Source organism: Rissa tridactyla, chromosome 2 (genome assembly GCF_028500815.1).
Source record: "Rissa tridactyla isolate bRisTri1 chromosome 2, bRisTri1.patW.cur.20221130, whole genome shotgun sequence".
Classification (NCBI taxonomy): domain Eukaryota; kingdom Metazoa; phylum Chordata; class Aves; order Charadriiformes; family Laridae; genus Rissa; species Rissa tridactyla.
Genome location: NC_071467.1, coordinates 141,613,200 through 141,639,418, shown reverse-complemented (window position 1 = coordinate 141,639,418; position 26,219 = coordinate 141,613,200). Strand labels below are relative to the sequence as shown.

The 26,219-nt window shown below is 43.4% G+C and overlaps 1 protein-coding gene across 2 annotated transcripts in view; it reads right to left on the bottom strand.

The window, feature by feature from the left end:
• The window catches only part of CALCR (calcitonin receptor), a 180,526-nt gene that overhangs the window by 20,370 nt on the left and 133,937 nt on the right, over nucleotides 1–26,219 (bottom strand). For both annotated transcript variants that reach the window (XM_054193184.1, XM_054193185.1), the window contains exons 7-10: nucleotides 23,824–23,950; nucleotides 7,185–7,338; nucleotides 2,015–2,075; nucleotides 1,847–1,913 (exon numbers count right to left, since the gene is read on the bottom strand). In XM_054193184.1, coding sequence (XP_054049159.1) covers nucleotides 1,847–1,913; nucleotides 2,015–2,075; nucleotides 7,185–7,338; nucleotides 23,824–23,950 — 409 coding nt within the window. The remainder of the gene's footprint in view (nucleotides 1–1,846; nucleotides 1,914–2,014; nucleotides 2,076–7,184; nucleotides 7,339–23,823; nucleotides 23,951–26,219) is intronic.

Genomic DNA, 26,219 nt, shown 5'->3' with positions numbered 1-26,219 from the left:
CCCCTTGCCTCCATCCGCCTGCACGGACCCTGTGGTACACTACCCACAGGTAAAAGTTCATACATGCTGGCTCGGGGCAGAAACGCCAGAACCTTCGGGAAGTTTTGCCCCTGACCCTTACGGTCAGCTGTGCCGAGCAGCTCAGCATCTCATCTCCTCAGTCGTTTCTGGAAATCTGATTCCAGCTGCGGGTGCTCAGCGTATGGAAACCTGCTCTTGACCTCACCTTCACAGAGAGCTTCCTGTGGGATGTGCTGAGAGCCTGCGGGGGAACAGGGAGGGCAGACCCAGGCTGGTAATGCGCCCAGTGGGTACCATCCGGGCATCCTAGGTATCACAGACCTTCTCTCCCTCCAGTGTACCCGGATCACTCTTTTCCACTCTGTTACAGTAATATCAAGCACCTATGCTTCAGAACTTCAACAGCCTTTTTTTTCCAGATGATTTTTTTAAAAATAAGAATATAAGTTGCATAACTTACATAGATATTTTAATAGGCCAAATTCCATAGATAAATGAGGTCCCATTCAATATTAAATCTAAACCTTATTTGCCATCCTCCTCTGACTTCACTGACTCTGTTTAATCTTCACTTTTAGAATTTCTGGAACTAACTGTGAAAAGTGGAAAAAGGACTTTACAAAGATAAAAATCCTCAGGTCTTCTGAGTCAGTCTGTCACTATGAGAGTTTCGTGGCAAATCATGCAGGGCATTCTGTAGCCATTGACATCTTCATAAGAAAAGTAAGACTGGAAATGGCATAAGCACAATCTAGAAATTATAATGCCTTATTTTGAAAACAGTTAAAGATTGCTCTTTTTCCGTAAAAATTAGTCCCCCTTTTTTCTGTGTGGCCAAGATGTACAGACTTTGAGCATGGTGATAAAAATAAAGGATGAATGGCCTTCTAGAAGTTAGCTGGCATTACAACAGCAGAAGCAATCAAAATTGAACCAGTAAACCCACAATAGATGTGATTCTATGGGAATAGCGGACTGTCTATATGGCCGGGAGGAATGGGTGTTTTGACATTGCTGCTGTGCAAAACTCCTTCTCAAGAAAGGGTAGAAAGATTTTCACGTTTTTCGGCTATTAGACGAAAGGTGGTTTCTTTATTCAAAGGCGATCCCAGTATTCACCGCCCTACGGTTTGATCGCTAAAGTAATTACTGCGGGTATGCCCATGTGGATGTTGGCAAGCAAGAAGCAGCTCAAAAGCTGAAAGTGCACCTTGGGTGACACATGGAGGTGAGCTTGGGGCTTGGGTTGAATAAAACCCCTTCTGCACCTTTCAGGTTACCACGCCAAATGGCAGCACTGGCATATAACATGCTATATGCATACACATGGCCCAGCTGCACTTTGAATCTTGTCCTCCTAGTCAGACAGCCCAGGCCAGTGCCTACCCTGGGCTAGTTTAGTTCCCTACCTTTGGAGCATGCCAGTTCAGTGACCAGCAAAACCTGTGCTGAACGACCAGCCTGAGCTCAGCTCACCCCAGATAAGGCGTAGCTAAATGCCTCATCAACGTCACATAAACCCAGTACATCGGTCACAAATAAGTTATTCTGGGAGAGAGTGACCGTCCTGATTTTCAAAAGCAGTTAGTGATCCTGTTAGTTAGTGATTCTGCCTCAAAATCTGATTCTTTACAAGGAGGTTCCTTTACAGGACTTGTTTTTGAAAAGCATTGAGAACCTGTCCTTGTAACACCGAGCAGAGAAAACCTCTAGCTACTTCTAAGTTTTGACCAAAATACTTATAGTAGAGAAACTTCTATTCTATACAGGTTAGCAGCATTTCTAAAATAATTATTAAACTGTTGATAGCAAATAATATTCTTACCAATAAAGCTGCCATTACAGGTCCATGAACAATATAGAGTAAGTGCGTGTCAACACTCATCCAGCAGCTGGAGGGGAAACACACCATTAAAATTTATTATTAACTCAAATAAAATGTGTTACACAGTTAAATAATGCTAAGTTCTCCAAAAACAGACATACTACTCACTTGTCATTGAAGTATTTGGCTCTTGCAACAGCATGAATAGATGCTGGCACTAAAGGGAACCCTGAAATGATTAAAGTTATAGATCAGTCTTGGTAATTTTTTTAGCTTGAATTTCATGTGTCACACACACTAAGTCTCTTGTCCACAAAACACGTGTGCGTGAAATCACAGCTTTCAGGAAAGAACTGCAATCCCACCGCACTCAGGGCCCTAGCCCTGATGGTGAGATGCAAAAGGGAATAAGGCAGGCCAAAAGGAGCAGCAAAGCCCGTGGGCCATGCTCTCCTGGGGTGTGACAAAGCTGCTACCAGGCTCCCCTGAGCTGCTGCGGCTTGTGCAGGAAAGGGTGTGAGCAGGCAGTGTGGGAAGGAGGCAGGGATCAGTCAGTTCCCAGCCGAGTATTCCCTTGGGAAAACCAGGGACACTTGTTAAAACCACAAATCACTGTTGAGCAAGAGAGAGGCACGTTAACTCGCGTGCCAGATTATGGAGCAATAAACAAGAGAGTGAGGAGTTGCTCTTTTGGGGCCTAGGGCAAAAGAAAATATTTGGAGCCAGGAGTGTTTTGGGGGATGGGGATCTGGGATATCTTCTGCAGGTTCCCAGCCTCTGTGCAGCCAAGCCCACACAACGCAGCTCTATCACAGCAGGGAGTGGAGCTGTGGATACCATAAATCCACATCTCCTGCTTTATCTGTGAGGCCTCAGGAGAGGCCACTGCTCTGACCGGGAGCTGATGGGAGCAAATTTGATTGGCCCAAAGGCCTGGGAACATGCCATGCCGAAGAAACCGTGAGCCTCAAATTCTTATGTCCAGCCTGACATTAAGACTGATAATCTGGTCCACTCCTGTCCATCTTCTTTCACCTTGCTTGTATGTTGCGTCCCTCTCCAAAAGGCTAGAAATCTGGAACTGGGGACTCCGCACGACAATACTGACCCCAGTTCGTACAACCCTGCACATACAGACAGCTGGCCAGCGGGGAGATGTCCTACTGCCTTGTCTGTCCTGGGCAGAGAGCTTTGTGATCACCTTTGGTGTAACTGTTGCCTGTTCCCTGCAAACCATGGAGGTTTCTTCTGAGTTTTGGATATTCTATAATTACAAATAAAAATGTGTGAAAATGTCCTGCTGATACCGTGATCAGTCACGTTGTTTTTTTCGGGTGTGAGCGATTTCAGAAACACTTTCACAAGAGACAGAGAATCCTGAGCCAAGTTCTGGGGAAGTCTTACCTCAGAGCACAGGCCAGACAATGCTGGAGTGAGAATAAGGTCAAACAAGTATGTAAATGGGACACTCCGATGCCTCCAGGTATCTTTAAGCAACAGCTACTTACTATACTGCTAAAAAAAGTTCTTACTGCAATTTACCTTGGGAGGACAATGCAGGTGTGGGAGAACAAACTGGATTGCCTTCTCCTTTTTATATTATTAGAAAATTATTACTTGGCCTCTGGCTGCAGAATGCCTTTTTTGAGTGATGATACATGGTAGAACAACAAAAAGATCAGAACAGAAAGAAAGGAGCTTCCAACCTCAGGGTGATCTTATGGGACTGACAGCTTGAGAAAATCCTTTTGATTTGGAAATGGAACGAGCCCAGGCCAGTTTTGTTGACAGACAGATTGAAGTGCAAATTTTAAGGGGCCTTTCTGTAATAGCAAAAAGTGTTCATCTAAAAGCTCTGGCCCGGAATATCATGAGTAGAGCACTCCACATGATACCAAGGGACATTTTTTCTTCTGCTAAATGCATTAGCCTAGAATATTTGGCTCAACAAACTCACAAGTAAACTCGCCCCCAGAGTGAAGAGTTTCTTCCTTATAACTATCTAAATCTACCCTCTTTCAGTTTAAAACCAATACCCCTTGTCCTATCACTACATGCCCTTGTAAAAAGTCCCTCTCCAGCTTTCCTGTAGGTCCCCTTTAGGTACTGGAAAGCTACTGTAAGGCCTCCCTCAAGCCTTCTCTTCTCCAGGCTGAACAACCCCAACTCTCTCAGCCTGTCTTCATAGCAGAGGTGCTCCAGCCCTTTGATTATCTTTACTGCCCTCCTCTGGACCCAATCCATCAGATCCATGTTCTTCTTATGTTGGGGTCCCCAGAGCTGGATGCAGTACTCCAGACAGGGCTTCACGAGAGCAGAGAAGAGGGGCAGAATCACCTCCCTCCACCTGCTGGACACGCCTCTTTTGATGCAGCCCAGGATGCAGTTGGCTTTCTGGGCTGCAAGGGCATGTTGCCAGCTCATGTTGGGCTTATCAACCAACACTCCCAAGTCCTTCACCTCAGAGCTGCTCTCAATCCATTCTCCGCCCAGCCTGTATATGTGCTTGGGATTGCCCCAACCCACGTAAAGGACCTTGCACTTGGCCTTGTTGAACTTCATGAGGTTCACACGGGCTGACCTCTCAAGCCTGTCCAGGTCCCTCTGGATGGCATCCCTTCCCTCCAGCATGTTGACCATACCACACAGTTTGGTGTCATTGGCAAACTTGCTGAGAGTGCACTCAATCCCACTGTCTGTATCGCTGACAAAGATGTTGAACAACACCAGTCCCAGTACTGACCCCTGAGGAATGCCATTAATCACTGGTCTCCACTTGGACATTGAGCCATTGACCGTAACTCTTTGAGAGGAGCCATCCATCCAATTCCTCATCCACCGAGTGGTCCATCCATCAAATCCGTGTCAAGAAATACATCTGTCCATGTCAGATTCCATTCAATTATCTCAAACCTTTTCCAGAAGTGTTTTATATTTGCTAATATTTTTATTTTTCTTATAAAGCTATTTTACAAATGTCATTAGTGATTTTTGCAAATAAAATAGTCTAGATCTTCTTGCACAGGGATTAGTTATAACAATGAATAATGAGTATATTCATCTTGTGTGGTACATTTACCTTTATCTTTTGAATTACATTTCAGAGCACAACCTGCTCTGGTTGCTCTGCATTGCCCTTCAGAGAAATGTATCTCTCTCCATTGATTAACACAGCTGGATGTTTAGACTGGTTGACTACTGCTGCTGCAATCAGTGGAATTACACTGATTTATGCAAAGTTAAGGGGTGGCCATATAGGCCTAATTAGATCATTTTGCTATTAACGATTTCTACCTTGGTTAGGTGATGCTAATGATTACCTTTTTTTTTGTGGAAGTATTAGTCTAGTTTAATTAAAAAGGCTGCAGACTTCATAGTCAAAGAGTTGTGTCCATTTTTATCATTTTTATTAACCTTTTCCTTCTCAAGATATGAGCACCCTATTGCCACAGCCACAACCCTATTTATTTTTGGGCAGTGTTGCAGATACTGATGAGTATCTTACTAGATAACTTCACTGAATTACCCACCATGATGCTAGTGCTGTTCTCAGCAATGTTACAGGTAGCTCATAAGTTTTCACTGCAGTCTAGCTGTCCCAGTTGCATTAAATTGCACGGCCTAAATTGAATGCCACCTGAAAAAAATATGTTTATGACCATTTTCCTCCTGCATAATTGGATATGGAATGACACTATTTTATGAAGACATGCTGCGAGACATGAAAATGGCAAGGAAACATTTAAAATTGCTCTTCGCATAGGGCTGCCATTTCAAAATGGCCCTATCAGACTTTGTATATTCAAATATTCTGAATTATGAAGACTTTGTGACAGTACAGTTGCTTGCTCCAAGATGGGTCAGCTATTTGGACTGACAGACAGTCCAGAAACCTTGACTCAATCTAGGGTTCTTCAGGAAAGTTGTCTTAATTTAAGAGCTGATGATGTTCCACATACTTTTAATTCCAAGAGCATGGCAGGTCCCGGTCTTCTCAGAAAAGATGTCATTCTCATAAGAAAAAAGAGTGCATGATGGCATTCTCATTAAAAAAAAAAAAAAAAAAAGAGTTCTTACATGCCTGGAAACTGTTACCTGGCACTAATATCCATATAAAGTAGAAAATCATGCTAATTTTCTAGGTATCTAATGCAGGTATCCAGAGAGCACTAAGTCTTATACCATAACAGGAAAGTAAATTTATACCACAAAAGGAAAGTAAGTAACAGGCTCTTAAATGAAAATCCAAATAGGTTAAGACAACCTCCCACTTTGCTGTTACTGCCTATATAGGACCTGATATTGATGCCTAGCTAGTGATGAAGTAAAAGTTTTAAGGTTCTTCAGAACATTCAGAACTGGATCATTTTTGTCCAATCTAAATAATTGCTAATTTTTCCCTGGTTAAGCAGTAGGGTTATTTTTTATTTTCCTGCTGTAAATAAAATAACACTGAACAAGTATAACACCTCCAAAGAGGGTGGAAAATATAGAGTAAATTCTATCTGCTTCAGACTGGGATTGCAAGAGATGAATGCAAGTGAACACCCCTCAGTGCAGATAAAGGTCCATCATTTGCTGCTTAGATGCACCAATGGTTTCAAAATACGGGGACTGGCTCACCAGAAACTGGAATAAGGCCAGAGATGCATGGTTCCCAAACCAGGAAAAAGCTCTTGATAATGATTTTCTGTCAACGCTGATATGGACTGGATGTGCAATAGTTGATTTAAACGTGAAAGAGACCGCACTCCACTGTAACATATTGCTTGCATTTGTCTCAGCCCTGAGACCAGAGCAGTTATCTACTCCTGTGGAGGTAAAATAGTATCTTCTCCTTTATAACAACACCTGCCAAAATATATCTGGTACTGGATTCAGTTCCAGAGAAATTCTGGTTCCTCTTTCTACATGCTGTGTTTTCTCACTTTGGGAGACATAGATACTGATTTTCCTCCTTTTCATTCCAGAATAAATATATTTTTATAGGTACTGCCACAGATTACTATTTTTGCATATGAAGTGACAAAAATGGACAAGTTTTGTTCAGACAAGAGATGTGCTTGTATAGAAATCTATTTCTCTCCAAAAGTTCTGCTTAACAAAACTTAAGCATTTCTTTCAGCAAACCCCAAGATGCAGCAAATAATGGATACCGACTCCTGATGATTTTTTTACGTCTCTAGGCCTATTGAAACAAATGGACTCAAATTTAGGAACCAAGAACTCAATCTTAAGCTACGATCTAGTGGTATAAATACAGCAATTCAGGTGTATAAGTACTAGAAGAATTCAGAACTCTGAAAGAATTGACTATCTTGCCACAAATTATACATACCCCATCCCAAGAGGTAATACCAGTGCAATCGCTGCTCTTCAGCAAACACTGCCACCACAATCAACGTGTGAAGATAAATGCCTTCGCAGAGCATCCAGAAGTAGTTGCAGCCCAACATGTACTGGTGAAAGAATTGCAGCACTTTGCAGCTTACCTGTTAGACAAATGAGATAATGTCACACACTTGACCATCATTTTGCATTTAAGCAGGCAAAGACAAATGTTACGGCTGGGCTATGAGAAAGCAAAGTGGAACAAATGCCCCAGCACTTGCTGGGTTTGTTCAGCACCTATCAGTGACAGGGATTTTAAACTTTTATAAATGAGATGAATGGAACAAACAGCCCTCACAAACCAGAAAAAATGTAAGATAACAGCACTCCAAAAAGTACCACATAACAAAAAATCCCCTTCAAAATCTGATGACTTTTAGAACTGAAACAAGCAACTTGATTTAGATGTACAAGAAAGGCTGTGAAGAAGACAGTAACTTAGAGCTCCAGTTTGAGTCATGTCTTTTACTTCTGATCAAACTTTTCTAAGGTTTGTTCAGCTCTCCCATGTGAGCCGGAGTCACTCACTCTTTAAATTGTACCCCGCTCTGAACTCATTCCTTTGAGAAGGGCAAGTGCTGATGGCAATGGAGACTTTTCTGGTAGGGAACAGGGATACCGGCTTTGCCTCTTTGCAAGAAGACAGCTTTACTTCATTTTGTCCAAATAACAAAGCAACACACGAAGCTAAACAGAGCCAGTGAAGTTGGGAAGTGGCTCCTGCCTGTGGTTCAGATGGGATTGCAGGCACAGACCTTAAACAAGAGACTGTGACTTTGAAATGCCGGGAAGCAGTGGGCAGATGGTGAAGTGTGTCCTGTCCACTACCAGAGAGCCAGCTAGTGCGGGACAATGCTGTTCCTCTTCTGAGAGCATTTCATGTCTATCGACTTCTGTGGAGAGGGCAGTGAGGTCCTCCGCGTGGTCTTCCATGCCACCAGCACACAAGAGGGCCAGGAGGAGTGGGAGGGCGCTGCTGTGCTGGCAGAGACCCACTGCTCCTCAGGGAGCTCCACGTGCTACTCGGAAATCCAAGGTCACAGCCGTGATGGCAAAGTAACACTCCTTATCTGCAGCCATGGGAAAATACTCCTTCCCCTTAACTTCTGCAGCAGTTTTCCAAGCTGACTACCTGGCCTGTAAGAGATGTCTTTAGGATTTACTTGTCTCTTTAAAGAGACATTTTGGGTAGAGGACTGCATGTTCTACCTCCATCTGAGGGACTCAGACTGCCCCTCTGGAGCAGAGAAGCTTGTTAGCCATCCAGTGCACCACCTTCTGGTGCTGAAAAACACTCCCAAAGCAATTGCTCGAACATGTACATTTAGTTCTGTTTCAATATTTACAGTGCAGCTCAGTGCTCATGAACATATAGGATTATGGATAGGTTGGGATATAGGATTCCAACAGGATTAACTTGAAGGACTGATTTTTATTTTTGGTGATTCATTTTTCCTGCTTACCACACAGCGCAGAGCAGACAGTCACGTGTTTTTTCCATACCGCGTCCAAACAGTTCTTACAAAGTATGCTGAAAAAGGGTTGTATGGTGGATTGAAAAGGTTAAAAAAAAAAAAAAAGGAAGAAGAAGAAGTATTTGCTCCTTTTTCTGTTGACAAATGTATTCATTAGGGTTCTGGAATCATCCTTGGACTGTTTTTCACAGGTCTGGGTCAATATGTTTCTTGCCTTGTTCCCTGGCCTGTGCTCGATGCAGCCTCCCAGCTGGCAGCTGGCCTTTCTCCATTCTCCCCTTATCAATCACCCATCCCCGCAAGGGCTGCCTTGACTGACAGGGGCTTCCCGAAGGCTGCACACGCATCCAGGTGGCACTCTGACATCAGCCAGCTACCCCAGCCTCTGAAAAGGCAGCAAAATTTCTGAGCCACCACAGCAGTTTTCCAGACAGGTTTTGATAAAATCCACCGCATCCCAGGTTTGGGGTGGGCCAGCCCCACGCTCCTCTGTGGGCATCTCCTTGGAGGAGCTGTGGGTCAGGGGGGCGACCTGAGAGCTCAAGGTATCATTTCCTGATGGCTCCGATGGGAGAAACTTGGGGTGCCTGGACGTTGCACAAGGCTGGTCCTGCTCCCACCAGTGCCAAAGTCTCCCCAGCTTTCCATCCATCCACCGGGGCTCTGGGAATGGTCTCACGCTGCGGTCCGGCAGCTGGAGGGGAGCAGAGCATGGCCGATGAGTTCTGCAACAAAATCCACGGTCTGTCCTCAAACCTGTCATTTTAACTTAATGCTTTTGCCTTTTCCTATGGCCGAACTGAAAGGAAGACGACTACAAAGTATCCTTGCCTCTCGTTGCCAGCTGTTTGCACTGTTCACCGACGCTCTGAGCAAAGACCAACCAAACACACCTTCCGTTCCAACTAAGTCACTCCTTGCTGGAACTTTTATCTGTAGCTCAAACAAATGCACACATAGAAAGCACGCTGCTTGAGAATTACACACCTAAACTTCATCTCCTCGACATTTCTTTCTTTCCTGTACCCTCCATGTGAACTATCACTTGTGGCTTTAAAAATGAAATCATACACCTCTCTTTTAGAGTAATGGCCAAGCAGAGAGCTCATGACTTTTTTGAGGAATTTAATCACTTTCTATGCAGTAAATTAAAGAAGAATACCATTGGGAAACCATGAAGGATGGGTGTGATCAGTACTTTAATCCATATCACATTAATTTGAGAACGAAGCTGAAAAAGTTCGCATAAAGTATTTAAGCACAACAGTGCATTGAGATGAATTATGTTAAATTCATATTAATCAAACAATAGCAAAAATCAGTCTTTGCTTTGGATGAGGTAACAAATGCAGCATGTTTCACCTGTGGTTAAGTGATGCAGTGGGAGCATTTTCCAACAATAAAAAGAGTGTTTCTCTTAGGTCAGAGCAGGTAAAAGAGAAGACACTGTTACTGACGAGAACTGCATTCATGCACAGTACAAATAAAACATGACAAATGTAACCAACATCTCAGTGTACACTAGTCTTAGCTGGGAAAATTGCAGAACTATTAAGTTTTATGAAGTGTATAGTCTTATAGAAACAAGTAAAATAACACTGCAAGATGATACAGAAACAAATCTTCCACCACTTCCCAAGTGGTGATTGCTTGGGAACCACCCAAGCAATCCCGATGACTGATTTATTGATACCTATCGAGATAAAAAACATGTCAAGGGGCTTTGCCTTCTAATAAAATCAAATATGTTTTGTTTCAAGTTCTCTGAGGCAGAGGCTCTGTCCTTGTTCTGTCTTGTACAATATGCAGCACAGTCAAATCCAGGAGTCAAAGGAGATGAAGGAGAGTAAAATGTCATGAGCTGACAGCCCATGGGTAACGCAGGTGACCGAAGCCAGTGGGTTTTCATTCATGAGCAGGGCAGGCTGAGAGGAAATAGCTGGTCCTTTCTAATGCAGCCCTGTAACTCCACTGCTCAGGCTGGTGTGTCTGTCTCCTAAACAAAGGAATAAACAAATGCTCCTCTTTTCGAGAGCCTGGAGACAGACAGCATTGCACTGCACGGGGAAAGTGTGGTACAATTACCAGGAAAGCCCCCAGAGCCAGGTACCCATCTAAGAAAGCAGCTCCTTTGTGGCTGTGGGAGGACGGCCAAGAATGAACCCTTTTTTTTTGGCAGAATAGAGCCTGGTAGGAAAATCAATCTGTGAGCAAGGAGGCTGCCTCCTGCTATTTGTTCTCACTGCACTGGTGAACACAAAAGCTGAGGAAAGTTCTTTACAGATCTGCAGGAAAGCACCTGAGAAAAAAAATCTCCTTTATTGTTAATTTTCCTTCCTCATGAAAGCAACCTGCAATGGCCTTAAATTCTGGCTAACTGCTCAGGGGCAAAAGGGGTCAATAGGAATACAGTCAGTCATGTTCCCCTCTCTTGCAAGTCTTGCTAAGAGTCATGTAACTCTTGTGAACACTTCAGCTGCGATACGTAATGAAAGCACTTCAAAACAATCCTGGAAACATTTCACAGAGAATAAATAAAATAATTTGTTCTCCTTTTACAAGAAGGAGGTAGATGTTCTGTGATGTTCTGCAAGATATATTGGTGTTATTATAAATACTGTTAATGTTCCAGCCCTGTCAAAGGAGTCCCAAAGGTCCATCTGCCTACGCAGGACCCTGCAACTGTGCAGTACTGTAATTGGCATGCCACTCTCCTCGGCTAATCCAGCAGCTCCTCATCACAGGGACTTGTAATTTCTCTGTTAAGTCTCTCCCTGGTTATCAGTTAATAACTTACGGACGGAAAGCTGCAGCACTAATTACCATCACTACCCATTAGGGCAAACCGGACCAAAACATTCAGACTACTTAAAACCCCAGGATACTATCTTCAACAATAATAACAAAACGTAATGTGAAATAAACTGCTAATTGTTTTTTTTTTTTTTTAAGCAGCTCTTCCTGGTAATTCAGTCAGAGTAAAGAGACTGACTCAGTTTTGGCATAGGAAAGTTGTGTAGATTCCCGTGTGCCCTCGTTCCCGTGACGCAAGTTAGGAAGTCTGTGTTTTACACCAGTCCTTCCCAACTCCGGAGAGTCTGCCCTATGGAAAGCAGGGGTGGGATAGCCCCTCGGTGTGCATAACGAAACCCCTCTTTTCAAATGCTCGCTATCCATTGAAACGCCCCGACTGACATTTCAAATAAATTGTTAAGAATAGGCCAATCAAGGTTATCGATTTTAAATCAAGCCAGCTATATGAGCCACCACTACAGCTGTGCACTTCTTTGTTTAAATGGAAATAAACATGTTTGACCTTATTAGTCTGTCTCCTCTTCACCTCTGTGAACCTCCTCAGTGCGCCGCAGCGAAGGACCCTCCTCGAGGAGAGTCTGCACTGCTTGCCACAGAGGCCAGACATGATTTATTCAACTTCGGTTTGAAAGCAATACAATATATTCTCAGTCATTCTTAACTTAGCATTTTAAAGGAGTAGCTTGAAGTTTGACTACTGATTTGCCTTACATGTTTGTTTGTTTGAGTTCTGGCTATTAGAACACTATTCCATGAAAATATTATTAGATTCCAAGTATCCATATGTTACACAAATAAGCAATAAAAGGACTTTCCAAAGCAAGACAGTGCTAAGTATTGTAGCTGTAAATCACTGGCTATCAGAACGTCATACCATTATACAATATATCTGCTATGAGTCATCCATTAAATTGTGTTCCAGTCAGAAACCTGGCACACAGGGGCTCGGGCTAAGATTAATGTTTTAATATACTTTTAAACCATTTACAGAACAAAATGTACACAGTTGCTCAGAGGGATCCTAGGTTTTGTGTTACAAGAAAGCAAAATACGAAATTAAATAACGGGAGATATTTTTAACAGCATCTGTGTCCATGTCTATGCTATAGCGAAGGAGCCAGCCTGGAATTAGGCATTCTGGACAGGGATTAATACGGCTACATCTGCACATCCTTGAGTCCCAGCTGCCGTAGCGATTGCTCTCCAGGGGCTGCAGCTTTGAGCTCCGCAGGGCGCCGCGCCGGGCTGAGATGCCGTGGGGTTCCCGTGGAGCATCCAGCATTGCCAGCGTGTGGCAGCTGCTGGCTCCTCGCCGGCAGGGGGAACTTCGGGAATCATCACACCGGGTGGGAGGCAGAGCGAACGGCAGCCTTGTCACCCCCAACAAGATTGGTTTCTGAGCTGGGGGTGCCAAGGAGAGGCAGCTTTTCAGGAAGGCATCGTAAATACAAGACTGACTGACGGAGGAGTCAGAGAGGCCATCAGAGAGGGGCACCGAGGAGGAGAAAACAGGGGCAGAGAGGGTAGCCTAAAAACCCAGTACAGGATCTACTTGACCTGCTGTTCATTTGGACTAAGAATGGAGTCAGAGTGCTCACAAGGTCTCCTGCCATCTTCTCCCAGTGGTGGGAGGTAATCCCCAATGAAAAAGGGTAAAAGCTTCAGGTATTCCAGGCACCTCTCCTCCACCATCACACCTGAGCAAGAGTCACCGGGCACAGGAAGATGGGACAAGGCAGAGGTTACTCAAACACATATTCATGAGGTGCCTTGGCTGATTTTGCAGCCATACCTGAGCTCTGGGCATGTTGTTGTTGCGCCCTGAGCCAGGCTAGTTTAAGCCTACGTGGAGCATATCTAACAGCCGACTGTACTTACATTTATGTTTGAGGTGTAAGATCTAGACCTGCAAAGGCACCTCCTAGGGACTAGGTACACACACAGCTTTGATGACACAGATATAGCCACTCCATGATTCAGTTAAATGCTCCAGGGATTTTCTAATGATACGACTGGGATTTGTGAGACTAAATATAGACACCTAAGCTGCCTCTCCTGTAGTCAAAAGATAATGAGTCAATACAGGTTATGGAGGCTACAGAAAAATTATGTCATCTTAAATGAGATATCTAAAATAAGTCATATTGATTGTGCCTTGAATGTGCCTTTCTCCATCTTTAGCTATAAAAGGTGCATGGGGTGACTAGTTCAGCTGTACATATCTACAATACACGTGTCCAAATGTAAGACATACCTGACCGTAAATGCCTATGCTTGTTTTAACTCTCTAGACGCACTAAGATTCTGCTCCAGTGCCTTTCCTGGGGTGGCCCACTGCCAGGGGGAGCCCCCAACCCTTTGAAGGAAGCTGGGGAGAGGGGACACCAGGAAATTCAGAAAACAGTCAGTTGGGTGTAGGCAACCATAAGCTATTCAGAGGTGAAATGGTAAGGAAAGGTGCTTAATCATTCAAATGACTGACCTATTATTGGTTGATAGCTCATTCTGCCAACTAAAGCTAAAGGCCATGTAGGTAACTAGCCCAAGCCTCTTGCCTTTTTTCTCCTGCTCGAAGTCATGGAATCATAGAATCATAGAATGGTTAGAGTTGGAAGGGACCTTAAGGTCATCAAGTTTCAACCCCCCTGCCATGGGCAGGGACACCTCCCACTAGACCAGGCTGCTCGAAGCCCCATCCAGCCTGGCCTTGAACACTTCCAGAGATGGGGCACCCACAACTTCTTCGGGCAACCTGTTCCAGTGCCTCACCACCCTCATAGTGAAAAATTTATTCCTAATATCTGATCTAACTCTACCGTCTTCCAGTTTGAAGACATTGCCCCTTGCCCTATCAGTACATACCCTTGTATAACATCCTTCTCCAGCTTTCTTGTAGGCCCCCTTTAGATACTGGAAGGCAGTCATTACTGTTTCTCCTCCTATACTCCTACCCCCCGTGCTTGGCTGTCATCTGTAAAGACACTTTGATGCCCTTTCATTTATTTCTCTTCTGTTTCAGGCTACTTCTGTTTGTCCTTAAATACCTTCAAAAGGAGCAGAGTGGCTGGGTCATGACTGAAAATGGGCAATAATACGGGTCTGCATCGCAGTCAATAAAGGGCAATGAAATAGCAGAGATGGCAATCACCTCAGCTAACCTGGATGTCTGACTTCATGGTACAGATGCATAGACTGACGCAGTGCCTGGAGAGCAATGAGCACTCTGCATTTCATTCATCTGACCTGTTTTAGCCACCTGCATTAGAGCGAGTGGAATGGTCTCCTGGACTCAGCACTCCTGCACTGGCAGCACTGCCACTTAATCAGACAAATCCCAGTGAGGAAAATAGTTGCAGCAGCATGGTATCAGGGAGAATGGTTGTGTTTTGGAAACATTATGTTACTGTCCTTCTGAGGGGAATTCCTTTTGGAAGTGTCCATCTTTTAAGGGATTTTGAAAAATCTACTTTCTGGCCGATTCGCACTCAAATTTCTCACATTTTAGGCAGATCCTTTTAGAGACACATGCTAAGGAAAACTTGGCGTTTAAACTCCAAATTAAACTTAAGTTTAATTTGAATTATCTTGAACTAGTAGTTGCTTCTACAACAGCCAAGTTTCTAAACATAATTGCTGTATATTCTGTGAGAAATATCAAAACCTAAGCTGCTTAAGTGTGCTGTTCATGTGGGAGGCCTTGTGTGGAAAGCACAGGAACAGCAGTTCATTAGGGGATGCCATGTCCATGCAGCATAGCACAGAATCCACCAAAAAGGTAAATGTTAGCATTTGCACTTGTTGATCTGACATTTAAGAAGAAGACGCTACTTGACATTTTTCCATGCCTGAATTTTTAGGAGCTAATGATGTATCATCTATTCACCTTTCAGTCTCTCAGATGCAGAAGAGTCGGTGCAATTGGCAGAAATTTATGGTCACCCAGGTCCCACCCTACATTTTTACATCATTTTCACTTTGTAATTACAAACCTCTCCCATCTCTTGAGGAAAAACAAAGGGAAAAATGATAAAAAGCCTCAGTAAAGCATGGAGAATTGAATTAGTGTCAGAACTCAGTCAAGCACATCCCCACACCAGGAAAGACTAACAGCCTTTCAGGGACCGCTACAGCTCACTTCTGAGGGTAAGATAAGTACGACTTTCTTGAGCAGCAGTTCTGGAGCCACGTCATGAATTTCAGCAATTCTGGAGTGGATTCACTCATTTTGCACATACAGCCAGGGTGTGCTTTTCTATGACAACCTCATATAAAAACCCCAGTGGCTGCACTGCGGCCAGACAGGAGAATTGCAGTTGATGACTGCAAGACCGGGGATGCTGAGTTTGCTGATTTTGAAATTTGGGAGTGCTTACTTCTCACTGCCACAATGGCAGAGCTTCAGGGTCCAGAGATGGTGCAGGTGCACAATGATTCGGCAGAATGACAGGTTAAATCAGGCTTTCCACAGAGACATTTAAATCTGCAGTTTGGCCTGCGTGCTGGGTATTTGTCTCCATCCTTGCTGTGGCTGAGAGTGCAGGTCTTCCTCACCTGTGCAGAAAAGATGCAGCCTGAAAATCTGGGAATAAGCCCCAGGATATGATGCCTTCAGCTTCGGGACAACAATGCGTTTTGCAGTACAAATTCCTTTCTAGAATCACATTTCTGGAGGAAACGGCACTCCGCCTCCTAAATAAGAGACTGCATGTAAGGATCACACTGATGAAATACCATACACAGGATCTGACAGAGCCTGGGTTATTTGGACTTGAAATACCTTGGGACTGGGGTACACGAAAGCTATCATCCCTCCCTTCGTGATGCCGCTATAGTTTTGACAAACCTGAGCCTACTAAAAGATACTGCTTTGCAAGAAGAGCAAGTAACTGAAATGGAGACAGAATAATTCCTGAGGAAAGTAAGATGAGAAAATCTGTCCCAACATAAATACTTATTCTTAGACTCTTAAACCTCTTTTTTCCCCTCCTGATGGGAGCTGTTAATTTCATGGTGCCTTCCCATTGAGAAAGCAACCATAATAACACTGTTGAGAAAGCTCAGGTCTTTCTCAGAGATGGTGACTGACCGACTTCTTTGCCGCCCAGATTCAGTTGTTCCACATAAACCACAAATGCTCTTCACAGAAGTGTCATTTATGAATGCTGTGAATGTCCTTTAATCATCCATACTTCATATCCTGGGCATGGCACTCCACATCAGATCAGTGAATCTGACACCACCAGGATTACATGGTGCTTTGTTTCCTCCATTACTCTGAGAGTTTTGAGAATATAAACAAGAATATAAAGACCTTGGGAAAAATGATGGGAATTACTGCTCTATTTCATGCCATTTAGACCCTGACAGATCTGTCTTAAAATGAATGCAGATATTATTCCAGCCAAAAAATTTCTGAGAATTCTTTGAATATTGGCTGGTTCTGAATTCACAGCGTCCTTTAGTCTGCATTAATCTCATTGAACCTCGTGGGAGGTGCAAGACTTGATCTTTCCTAGGATGGAAGGAGAGATTCTGATTTCCATCTGAATTGCTGCAGTGTTATGCCAGCACAACCCAGTGATTTCAATGAGGTAAAACTGGTGCAGCACAGTCCTGGCACTGCCCATGAGCTCGCTGCTGGCAGAAACTTCATTTGCAAATGATTCACCAGCATAAAAAAAACTTGTCCTCTTGAAAGTGAACACATGTTCCTGAACCAAAGTGACAGTCATCCCCTGCCTCCAAGGAAGGTCACACTGCCCTTTGCTCACAGGCACAGGACACCCTCAGTGATTTCACACTGGCTATGCCTCAGTGCCAGAGGTGGAGAGCAGGAGAGCCTGTCCCTGTGCATCCTGCACAGTACTGTTCCATTTTCCTTGTCCCTGCAGCTTAGCAATGCTGGATAGGACTGATGAGGGGGAGTCTAGACAGCAAGCGCTGTTGGGAAGCAAAGAATTACACCCTGAGAAGTGCAATTCTGCTGATACTAGAGAAACGCAATGGCAGCAGGAGGGACTGTCCTCTCCACGTGTGAGTCCTGTCTTGTGGACGAGGGCAGAGGCAGAGAGAGCAGGAATTTCCTTTCCCTCTCACCTCCTGAGGTGACCTCCCTGCAGACACGTGCACATCAGGCACTGTGCTTGCCTTCACCTCTCAGGCTCAGCCATCACAACTATGAACCTCCGAAATGTGATATGGTGCTTTCTATTCCAATTCAGAAATGATCCTTAGCTGGGACAATTTCTCTCTAAACCTGAGCATTACAGCCAAGTCTTCCTGTCCTCCCTCTCTTTCTATTGATTTCCCAGTTACCACTGGCATCCTTTTTGTGTTAAAAAAAATAAAAAAAAAAAAGTTAAATGGATTTTAGAAAGACGTTAATGACTACACTGGTTCCTGCTTCAAAAGAGTTTGTGAGTCTCCTGTCCTGGTATAGCATTTGCTACTTTGGGAAAGAATTTGTGCCACTCAAAATACCTGCTCTTCTCTGCTTTACTGGTGAGAGCTAATAACAAGACAGGTATCTGACACAGCAGAAACAGGAAAGATGGGAGACGTGAGCTTCTCTTCATCAACCTGCTCAGGGAAAGGAAAACAAATGGGATTTGCGTGTTTATTTGTAGATGACAAAAATTATCCTGGGGCACCTACAAGGCTAAAGCACAGCCTCAGTCCTTTGCTTGTGAATGATGAATTAAAGTGTTTGGTTCACTTGCCCACAACAGGCACTCTTGCTCCCTGTTTTACTTTGAACAAAAAATGCCAGAATTTCATCAATGAATAGGGTGTGGTGAGACACAAAACCCATGGAAAAACTTTGACTTCAATAGAGCTTGGCATGGGTGTAACTGGAGACTGACTTTGGGCCTCTTTGACTTACACAAAAGCAAGTAATACATTTTACTCTCGCCAGGCCAACCATATAATCTGCAAACGCACAATATCTGCATAATTTGTAAATTCACAAATACACACTGGGTCGGGTCTCACCAAGCCTCATTCCTATACCTGAGGCAGAAGAAGAGCGATGTTTTAAACAGTCAGTTGGACCCTTTATTAGACAAAGGGCTCCTAGGCAAGGTAATTACAGCTTTCACAAGAACACTGACTCTCTCCTAGTGTAGAAGATACACTAGAAGACTCAGGAGACATGAGTGCTACGCATTGGCCAGTAATTCTCTGTTAGAGGTTTGGTCCTTGATTCCTTTTACACCCTCCTTTCCAAGAGGCTTGAGTCATCTCTTTGGGGCTAAACTGTCTGCAGAGGCCCCTGTAAGTAAACTAGTGGAAGCAGGATGGAGGAACAGATGTACTAAGATGAAAGACTTTGGAGATGCTTTGAGAGTGACAGGAAAGCTCTGGAAATAGTTACGTTAATAAAGAATCAAACTGATTTAATGAGAATGGAGCCTTCTGAAGCTCTACTCTGAGCATAACACATGAAACAACTTAGAGGATCAAAGCACCCTTTTCCTTTGTGGAGCTCCACCTTTGCTGCTTCCAGAGTGGGCTGCACCATGGGGACTGCTGGGACTACTGAGGCAAACATAAGTCACATGGGGCAGCAGTTTTGCCATTTGTCTTTCCTTGTATCAGCTATGAGCCTCTTATTTGAGAAAAATATGTTTTAAAACCCCCCAAGCTCTGCCAGGCTACATCAGAAGGAACTGAAAGCAACTGGAGATGAGAAGCAACATTTAAATGGTAAAAAGTCCTAAAATTAACACTGTTCCTGAAATGCTGTGAATCTCCTTTGGTTTTTTGGCTATCATTCCCTCTCTATTCCTTTGAGAACAGGGGAAGTCACCAGTATCATAACCCCATTAATCACAGTAACTACCCTTTAGACATTCCTCATCTTCCCATACAGATCAATGTTCTATTTCTACTGTTTAGTGTGACAGGGAGGAAAACCAAATACACTTGGGCAGTCATGGTTTTCGCTTGAATTTGTCAAAGGTGAGATTATTTATACTGTTCTAGTGTCCATGAAAATACTAGATTTTTTAATATTACTGCTGCCATGGCCTTGCTTTGAAGACTGTGATGCTAGTGGACACCAGCTTTTGTGCTCTCCTCCTCACTTTCTCTTGGTCTCACTAATAATGCTGAGTGGGAAGCAGCTTAGTGCTTTCTCCTGAAGGCTTGCTTCTTGCCAGGAGATGGGTTTCAGGCAGCACAGATAAAGTGAGTGCCCTTTGTCATCCCACCTCATGCCCACTGTGAAAGCAAGTTTAGCGAAATGCTTGGGAAGGGGAAGGGACTATGTGCTCCTGCCAGAAACACAGAGTGCATGCTGCACCATCAGCTAGAATGGTAAACTAGCTCAGGATCTCTAACGTACCTCTACATCTACACAAGGAAGCAAGAACAGGCTTCAGCGTGTCACATCCCATGTCCAAGATACTTTCCACCTCAACAAGAGCTGAGTTACAGATACGGCCAGTGGAAAGGACCGTGCCAGGCTCAGCCCAGCCCACACCCAACCTGTCCTTGCTGAGAAACTGAGATCACGGTGCTTGTAATAAAGCATGGATTGCTTTGGGTTCTCCCTTTTACCAGCTCTGCTGCTATACACGTATAAGAGGGGGTACAGATTATTTATACGTTAAGGCATAAATAAGGTGTGTGGCAGAGAGCTGGGACTTGACAGTGAGACTGGAGCCTGCCTGAACGGATGCTGGGTCCTTACGCTCTGGAACACCATGGCCAAGCATGAGAGCCCACACAGGCTTCCCAGGAGCTACCAGTGGAGGACTCTATAAAACTGCAACTGGTATCAAAACTTTCACACCATACAACGCCAGAAGCAAGAGTGAAACACGAAGGGTGAAGAGGCTACAGAAAAGCCTGGAGAAAGAATAGAACAGATATCTCCACTACAACAGGAAAATGATAAAGATACAGTAAGATGTCTTAAAGCTTTTCTGGAAGAGGTTCTAATTACTGAGCCATTACTGATTTGTGACCAAACTTAGTCCCATCTACAAACATATTTATATTAGTGCCCACGGAGCTGCTCAATTTTTCATTTTCTCATTAGCAGAGCTATCCCTCCAGTCATTAGCTGTATCTTCCTTTACCCCCCAACAGTACTGAGTATTAAAATTACTAGTCTTGTGAAATACAAAAAATGAAAAATACAGATCTGATGTGCAAGACTACATGAATAGGTTAGGCAGCAAGAGTTTTATTTATATTTCCAGGATTTTTAATGGAGAACATAATGTGCTGTTCACAGATCACCCTTCTTCTGTGGGTCAGTCTCATTTAGGAAGGTGACAGAAGACACCCCTTCCTATAAAATCTGTTCCAGTAACAGTGTAATTAATGCAGATGCTACTTTAGATACAGCATGCGAAAAATTAACTCATTTTTCTGTATATGTAAGTAAGTGTTCATACGTGTCCTGCTTATTTTTGTTCAAGTGTCCCTGAAATTTTTTCATTGCTTCTTCGCTTCTTGTATGGCCACCTGGGCACACACCTTTCTCTTCCATCATTCCAGATCCAGATAAATCCGAAAGAAAGAGAGAGAGATAAAATTATATAACCAGAAAGCAGGAAAAAATAATGTAAAATAGCAAATTAAGATATATCGAAAAAGTGGCTTGACTTACCATTTTAAATGAGCAGAATGATCACCAAAGCGTTTGACTCTGCAGCAAACTATATGCAAATAAGGACGCACTACAGACTCTCCTCATGTCAATGATGCTTTGGCTTGTCTCACATCTTTTGTGTCTGGATCACAGGGAGAATGTAGGTGTCTTGGTGTTAGGGATGAATTTCCTCTCTTGCTCCTCCTGTCTTTTCTCTTTGTTATTTAACAGAACCTTATTTCTTCTTTCAAAATTATATGGATTTGTTGATATCCTCATAAATATGTATTCACTGTAAGTATTTTCCCATGGCATTGCATATTTAAAATCTATTGTGAAACTTAAAAAAAGCTGGAGCTATTGGGGTGGAAACGCATTTGTTATTTTGCAGAATAAATACCACCAACTTCATCTCTGTATATGGCCATTACATAAGGGGTATCTGTGACTGTTTCACTATTTTTGTATATATCGGAGGTAGGAGCCCCACACTCATGAGCCTGTCAAGCTCAGAAGATGCACAGGTGGAAAGCGGATAAATGCAGCAAACTACAGGAATTCGGTAGTCATCTTAAAACGGATTTAATAAAACAGAGGGTGCAGTAGGGATAGAAAAAACCCAAGCTATAAAACCTTAATTCAGTCTGTTAATTGGTATTAAAATAAAAATATGATGGGAATCTACCTGGTGGAATAAGTAAGTTTTTAACATAAATCCTTTAAGTCTTCATACACTCATATGGAGACTACATGTATTCCATCACATTAAAAACTTGCCCCTGGCTCTTAATTTTCTTTTCCCAACCACGTATTTACAAGTTTATTATGTTACTAAAATATAAAAAAATTACACTTTCTAGTAATGTTGGGAGACTTCAAACATATTAACAGGTCACCTCACCTCCCTTTTTTCTGATTTTTTTTTAAGGAAGGGAAATACAGAATTTGAGGCAAGATCCAGGAGTGAGTGTACCCTCATCCCATACTTGACTGCAGAACAAAAATGGGAGACCATGGGTCTTCTGGACCCAAGTTTTGTACCTCGCCTCTAGGCAGCAGTTCACTGCTGAGTCAAAGACATGCAAATTTGTTTTGGAACAAGGAAGTACAAAACAAGGGCTTTGTTCATCAAAGCATGCGCTTAGCTAATTAGCTGAGGCCAGGTTTGCTAACACAGCTATATTCGGTAACATCAGTGGAAGGACACCGCTTGGCCCATTTCTGTGACTGTATCCAGCACTAAGGGTCCTCTTCGTATTTCGTCTGGAGACCTGAAAGCTGGATGCATACATTAACCTCCTCACTGCTCTGGAGCTCCACAGCCTCCAAAGGTAACCACTTATGTCATTTTTATACTGTCTGTTGCGTAGCAACAGAGGTTGGAGGTTTCATTGGGTGATGCCCAGTGTGCCAGTACCTGTGGCTACGTGGCTCTGCCGAAGCCTCTGAGAGCTTTGTCATTGACTTCACTGGGGTCAAGATTTCACTTCAAATGAAGATCCAGACCAAAGGCACTACATACAGTTTTTTAATGAAATCTTAGAGCATGAGAGTCCTCTCTGCAGCCTCAACTTTTAGTTTAAAGCTCTTCCCTCCAGATAATTTACTTCTGCTGTCAGGAAGTATCATTCTTAACCCTGAGGTAAAGATCTTACTTCAATTTAGGTGCCTGATATAATCTGCCAGCTTTTTATCTTCAAATATCAAGTGTATTTTCATTGCATCTCTTGCACAGGCTACATATGTATGATGCTACGCAGTAAGGAAAAACAAAATGTGTGATTTTTTAATTATTCTTCTGCTCTTCTATTTTTTTAATCTCCAGATGGTCCCTGGGACTGGTGATGTTTTCTTTAGTCTATACATTTCCTGCTTTAATTAGCTTACTTAACCAGCACACATTTGAGAGACACACGCGTGATCCGATAATATCAGGTGCTAACGTTTAATTGCTTTCACAAAATTAGAAGCGGATAAATGGTTGAATCGTAACTGAGCGATCTTATTAGAAGACGAGCTGATCAGTGTTGTGACATAACTTGAGAGATTCCCAGGCTTGCATCAATTTCACATCAGCCAGGGCTGCTGTAACGACGGCGAGCACAATGCGATTGCTCTGTTAGAGAGCAAGGTCAGAGCTGGGTGACGGAGGTCTGCCATACATATTTATCAGCTGAGGGGCTGGCACAATTTCTATCACTATCTAAGAGCAGTGAAGCAAGCTACTGCTTTGATTTACCACCTCCCAAGAAAAAAAAAAACACAATAATGCAGCAAACAGATCTTTTGGGGGGATTTTGAAAAAAGCTGTATCCCTCTCCATCCCTGCCCCTCCCCAGCGTGTATGCCTGTGAGAAAGGACAGGCGGCCACCAAGGCCATCTGTCCCTTTGGGGGCTTTGCTGAGAAATGTCACATAGTCAGTGCTTAGAGTGGTGGGGATCTGACACAGGTTTGTACAGACAGGCTGGCTGGAGGAAGTCTAAGGCTTCTCCCTCTTGTACCAGATTCAAAGATTTTTATTGCTCGGTGAAAGACCTCAGCAAGCTTGAGTGGAATTCTCAGAATCTGCACCCTCCACGTGTGCTTTACCAGATGGTTGTCATTAACTGGCGAATAGGAACGCCTGGTTTCAGCGCGGCCATAGTAATTTCACTTGGGTGTTAAGATGGAGAGGAGTCATGCAGTACTTACAGGATCCCTTTTTACAAGGCCCGGGTTAGGCACAACAGCAATGAGGTGGGCAATTGTAAACACGGAGTTCAGCACGTAGGAAAAAAACAAATTCTTATGCAGTGTTATCCTTTGACAGCTGAGGCTCCTGAAAAATATGTAGCACAGGTCGTAAATTAGTGTTTTTCTTCTGATGTCACTTTAACAAGCTCTTTCTGGCAACAGTCTCTCAAGAATGCCTTTTGGCAAGGCGTAATTGGAAAATACATGCTTTGCATTGCAGCCATAACCTCTGACAAATTTGGGGTTTTGTTTTTACACCTGTTTATCAACACATGCTTTTTAAACCGTGTTGTAAGAGCCATCCAGCTACATTCTCAGCCCTTGATGCCTTTCTTTATTTCATGGTAATTGAGATATTAAGTGGTGAAGCAGAACTCTGAGAATTATTAGATGCGCATGATACAAATAATGAACATCAGGAATATCGCCTTATAAGTAACTGTTCCCTGGAGTCTCAATTTCTCAAATATTCAGATGAAAATTATTTGCTACTTTAGGAATTAGTGGTAAGACAGGATGGGAACTTTGGGCAGGAATCCCCTTAAATTACAGGGGGATTTGGGTTGGTATCCTGCATGTTCTCACTCCAGCTGAGATCCCAAACCAGAAGAAGTTGTTTTCCTGCTCAGAAGGAGCAGCAGTCTTTTCTGAATGACTGATTTTGAGGAGGGTAGGATTTCTGCTATTGTGGGTAGACAGAATTTCACAAGAGAAGTTTGCAGAATTCTTGTGCAACCAAATCATGACTGCAGTTTCAGACCTGATCCGTCTTTCTGATTCATGCCCAAATCCTCATGCCACCTCCTCGGCTACTCCTGATGCAGAAAATAACACCCCTGCATGCCCCAGAGCACAGCCTGGGGCTGGCAGGAGGTGATCGCGGAGAGGCAATTATGGAGTTGTTAGATAATGCTGTGATGTCTGTATTCAGTGATCACTGAGAGCAAGCAGGCAAAACCAGTAGGAAAAAACAGCTAAGAGCAAGTATCACACTGAGGTAAGCCTCCTCCTCGGCACTAGGAGTCTTTTGCAGTCTGGAACGGAGCACAGGCTGTGACTTTCTGATGCTCTGCCTGTGGAGGTTAACGCAGAATGCACTTTCTTTAAAAACAGAGAGTTAATCTAACCAACTGAACTCTTTTTCTGCTTAGTATGTTGTTTGTTTATTTATTGATTTTCCTTTTTTAGCTCCTTGGTCACCTGCCACTTATTCTTAGTTCTCCTTACGCCTATTTTCTGAGTCATTGGGTGGAATTCTTTCTTTAACTTGAGGTTGTCTTTCGGGTTATGGTCATCATCATCCTAAAATCCTCATCACCTTTATTGACCTCCTTATTTACCAAGACACCTTCTTTGGTTCAGGATGTCATGAGATGCAGGTCCTGGGGGCTAGGAATGAGAATATCTCTTTACGCTTGTTCTGATTTTATATTCTTCCTTTAGCATCAGCTATCGGCAACTGTTGAGCACCAGATACTGGGATAGGCGCACTTTCAGTTGGACAAAACACACCATTCTTTGGAGCTATTTTTCCTACACTGTGTTCTTGTGCTTACTCCATGTGTATTTGCTCCCATCACAAATCCAGTCTAAGGTTCCTTTTCTGCTCCTGAGCTCTGATGGTATTTATCCAGTCCTGATTCTTCCTTTCTCCCTGTTCTCCATCATTATACTTTGCCTGTGCTACTGACCCCACTTTTCCTGGGACACTATCATATGCCCATCTCTGTCTTTCTCTTGCAGTCCTGGGAACAGGATTGGTGTGACGCCAGTCCTGTTTCCAAGAAATAAAAATTTCCCTATTACTTAGAGCAGTGTCTTCAGCTCCTGGCCCCAAAGATGCAGACCCTTGTCTCTCCAGCTGCCTCTCTACATGGGTACTGGTACACAGAGACAGTCTTTTCTGATAATCTCTTCCAGGTACATGTGCTTCCACTCCCATTCCTGACCTTCCTCACTCCTCCGCTTGCCTTTTGCCAGTCTCACTCCTCTATTAAACTGCACTGTCCTTCACTGCATGTTGCCTTCATCCGCTATCCAAGATTCCTTTCCCTGCCTGCCTTCCTCTCTTAGTTTTACTGCTGCATTGCTCTCCTACTTTCAGTACTCCCCACTTTTTTTCCTTGATTCCAGCTTTCATATTAAAGACCCATCTGGATCATTAAGCATATGTTTCCATACCCTCGTTTTTTAATTTGACCTTCAGTGTTTGCTGTCAAAATGGCGTCAGCACCTGCCTGAGTCAGTCCACACCAAGAGGAGAACATTCTAGCAAAACTAAAACCTTTACTTGATTCATCCTCTCTGCTGGTTTTGATAATCATCTGTAATCTTCTCCTTCTCTGACCTCTCTT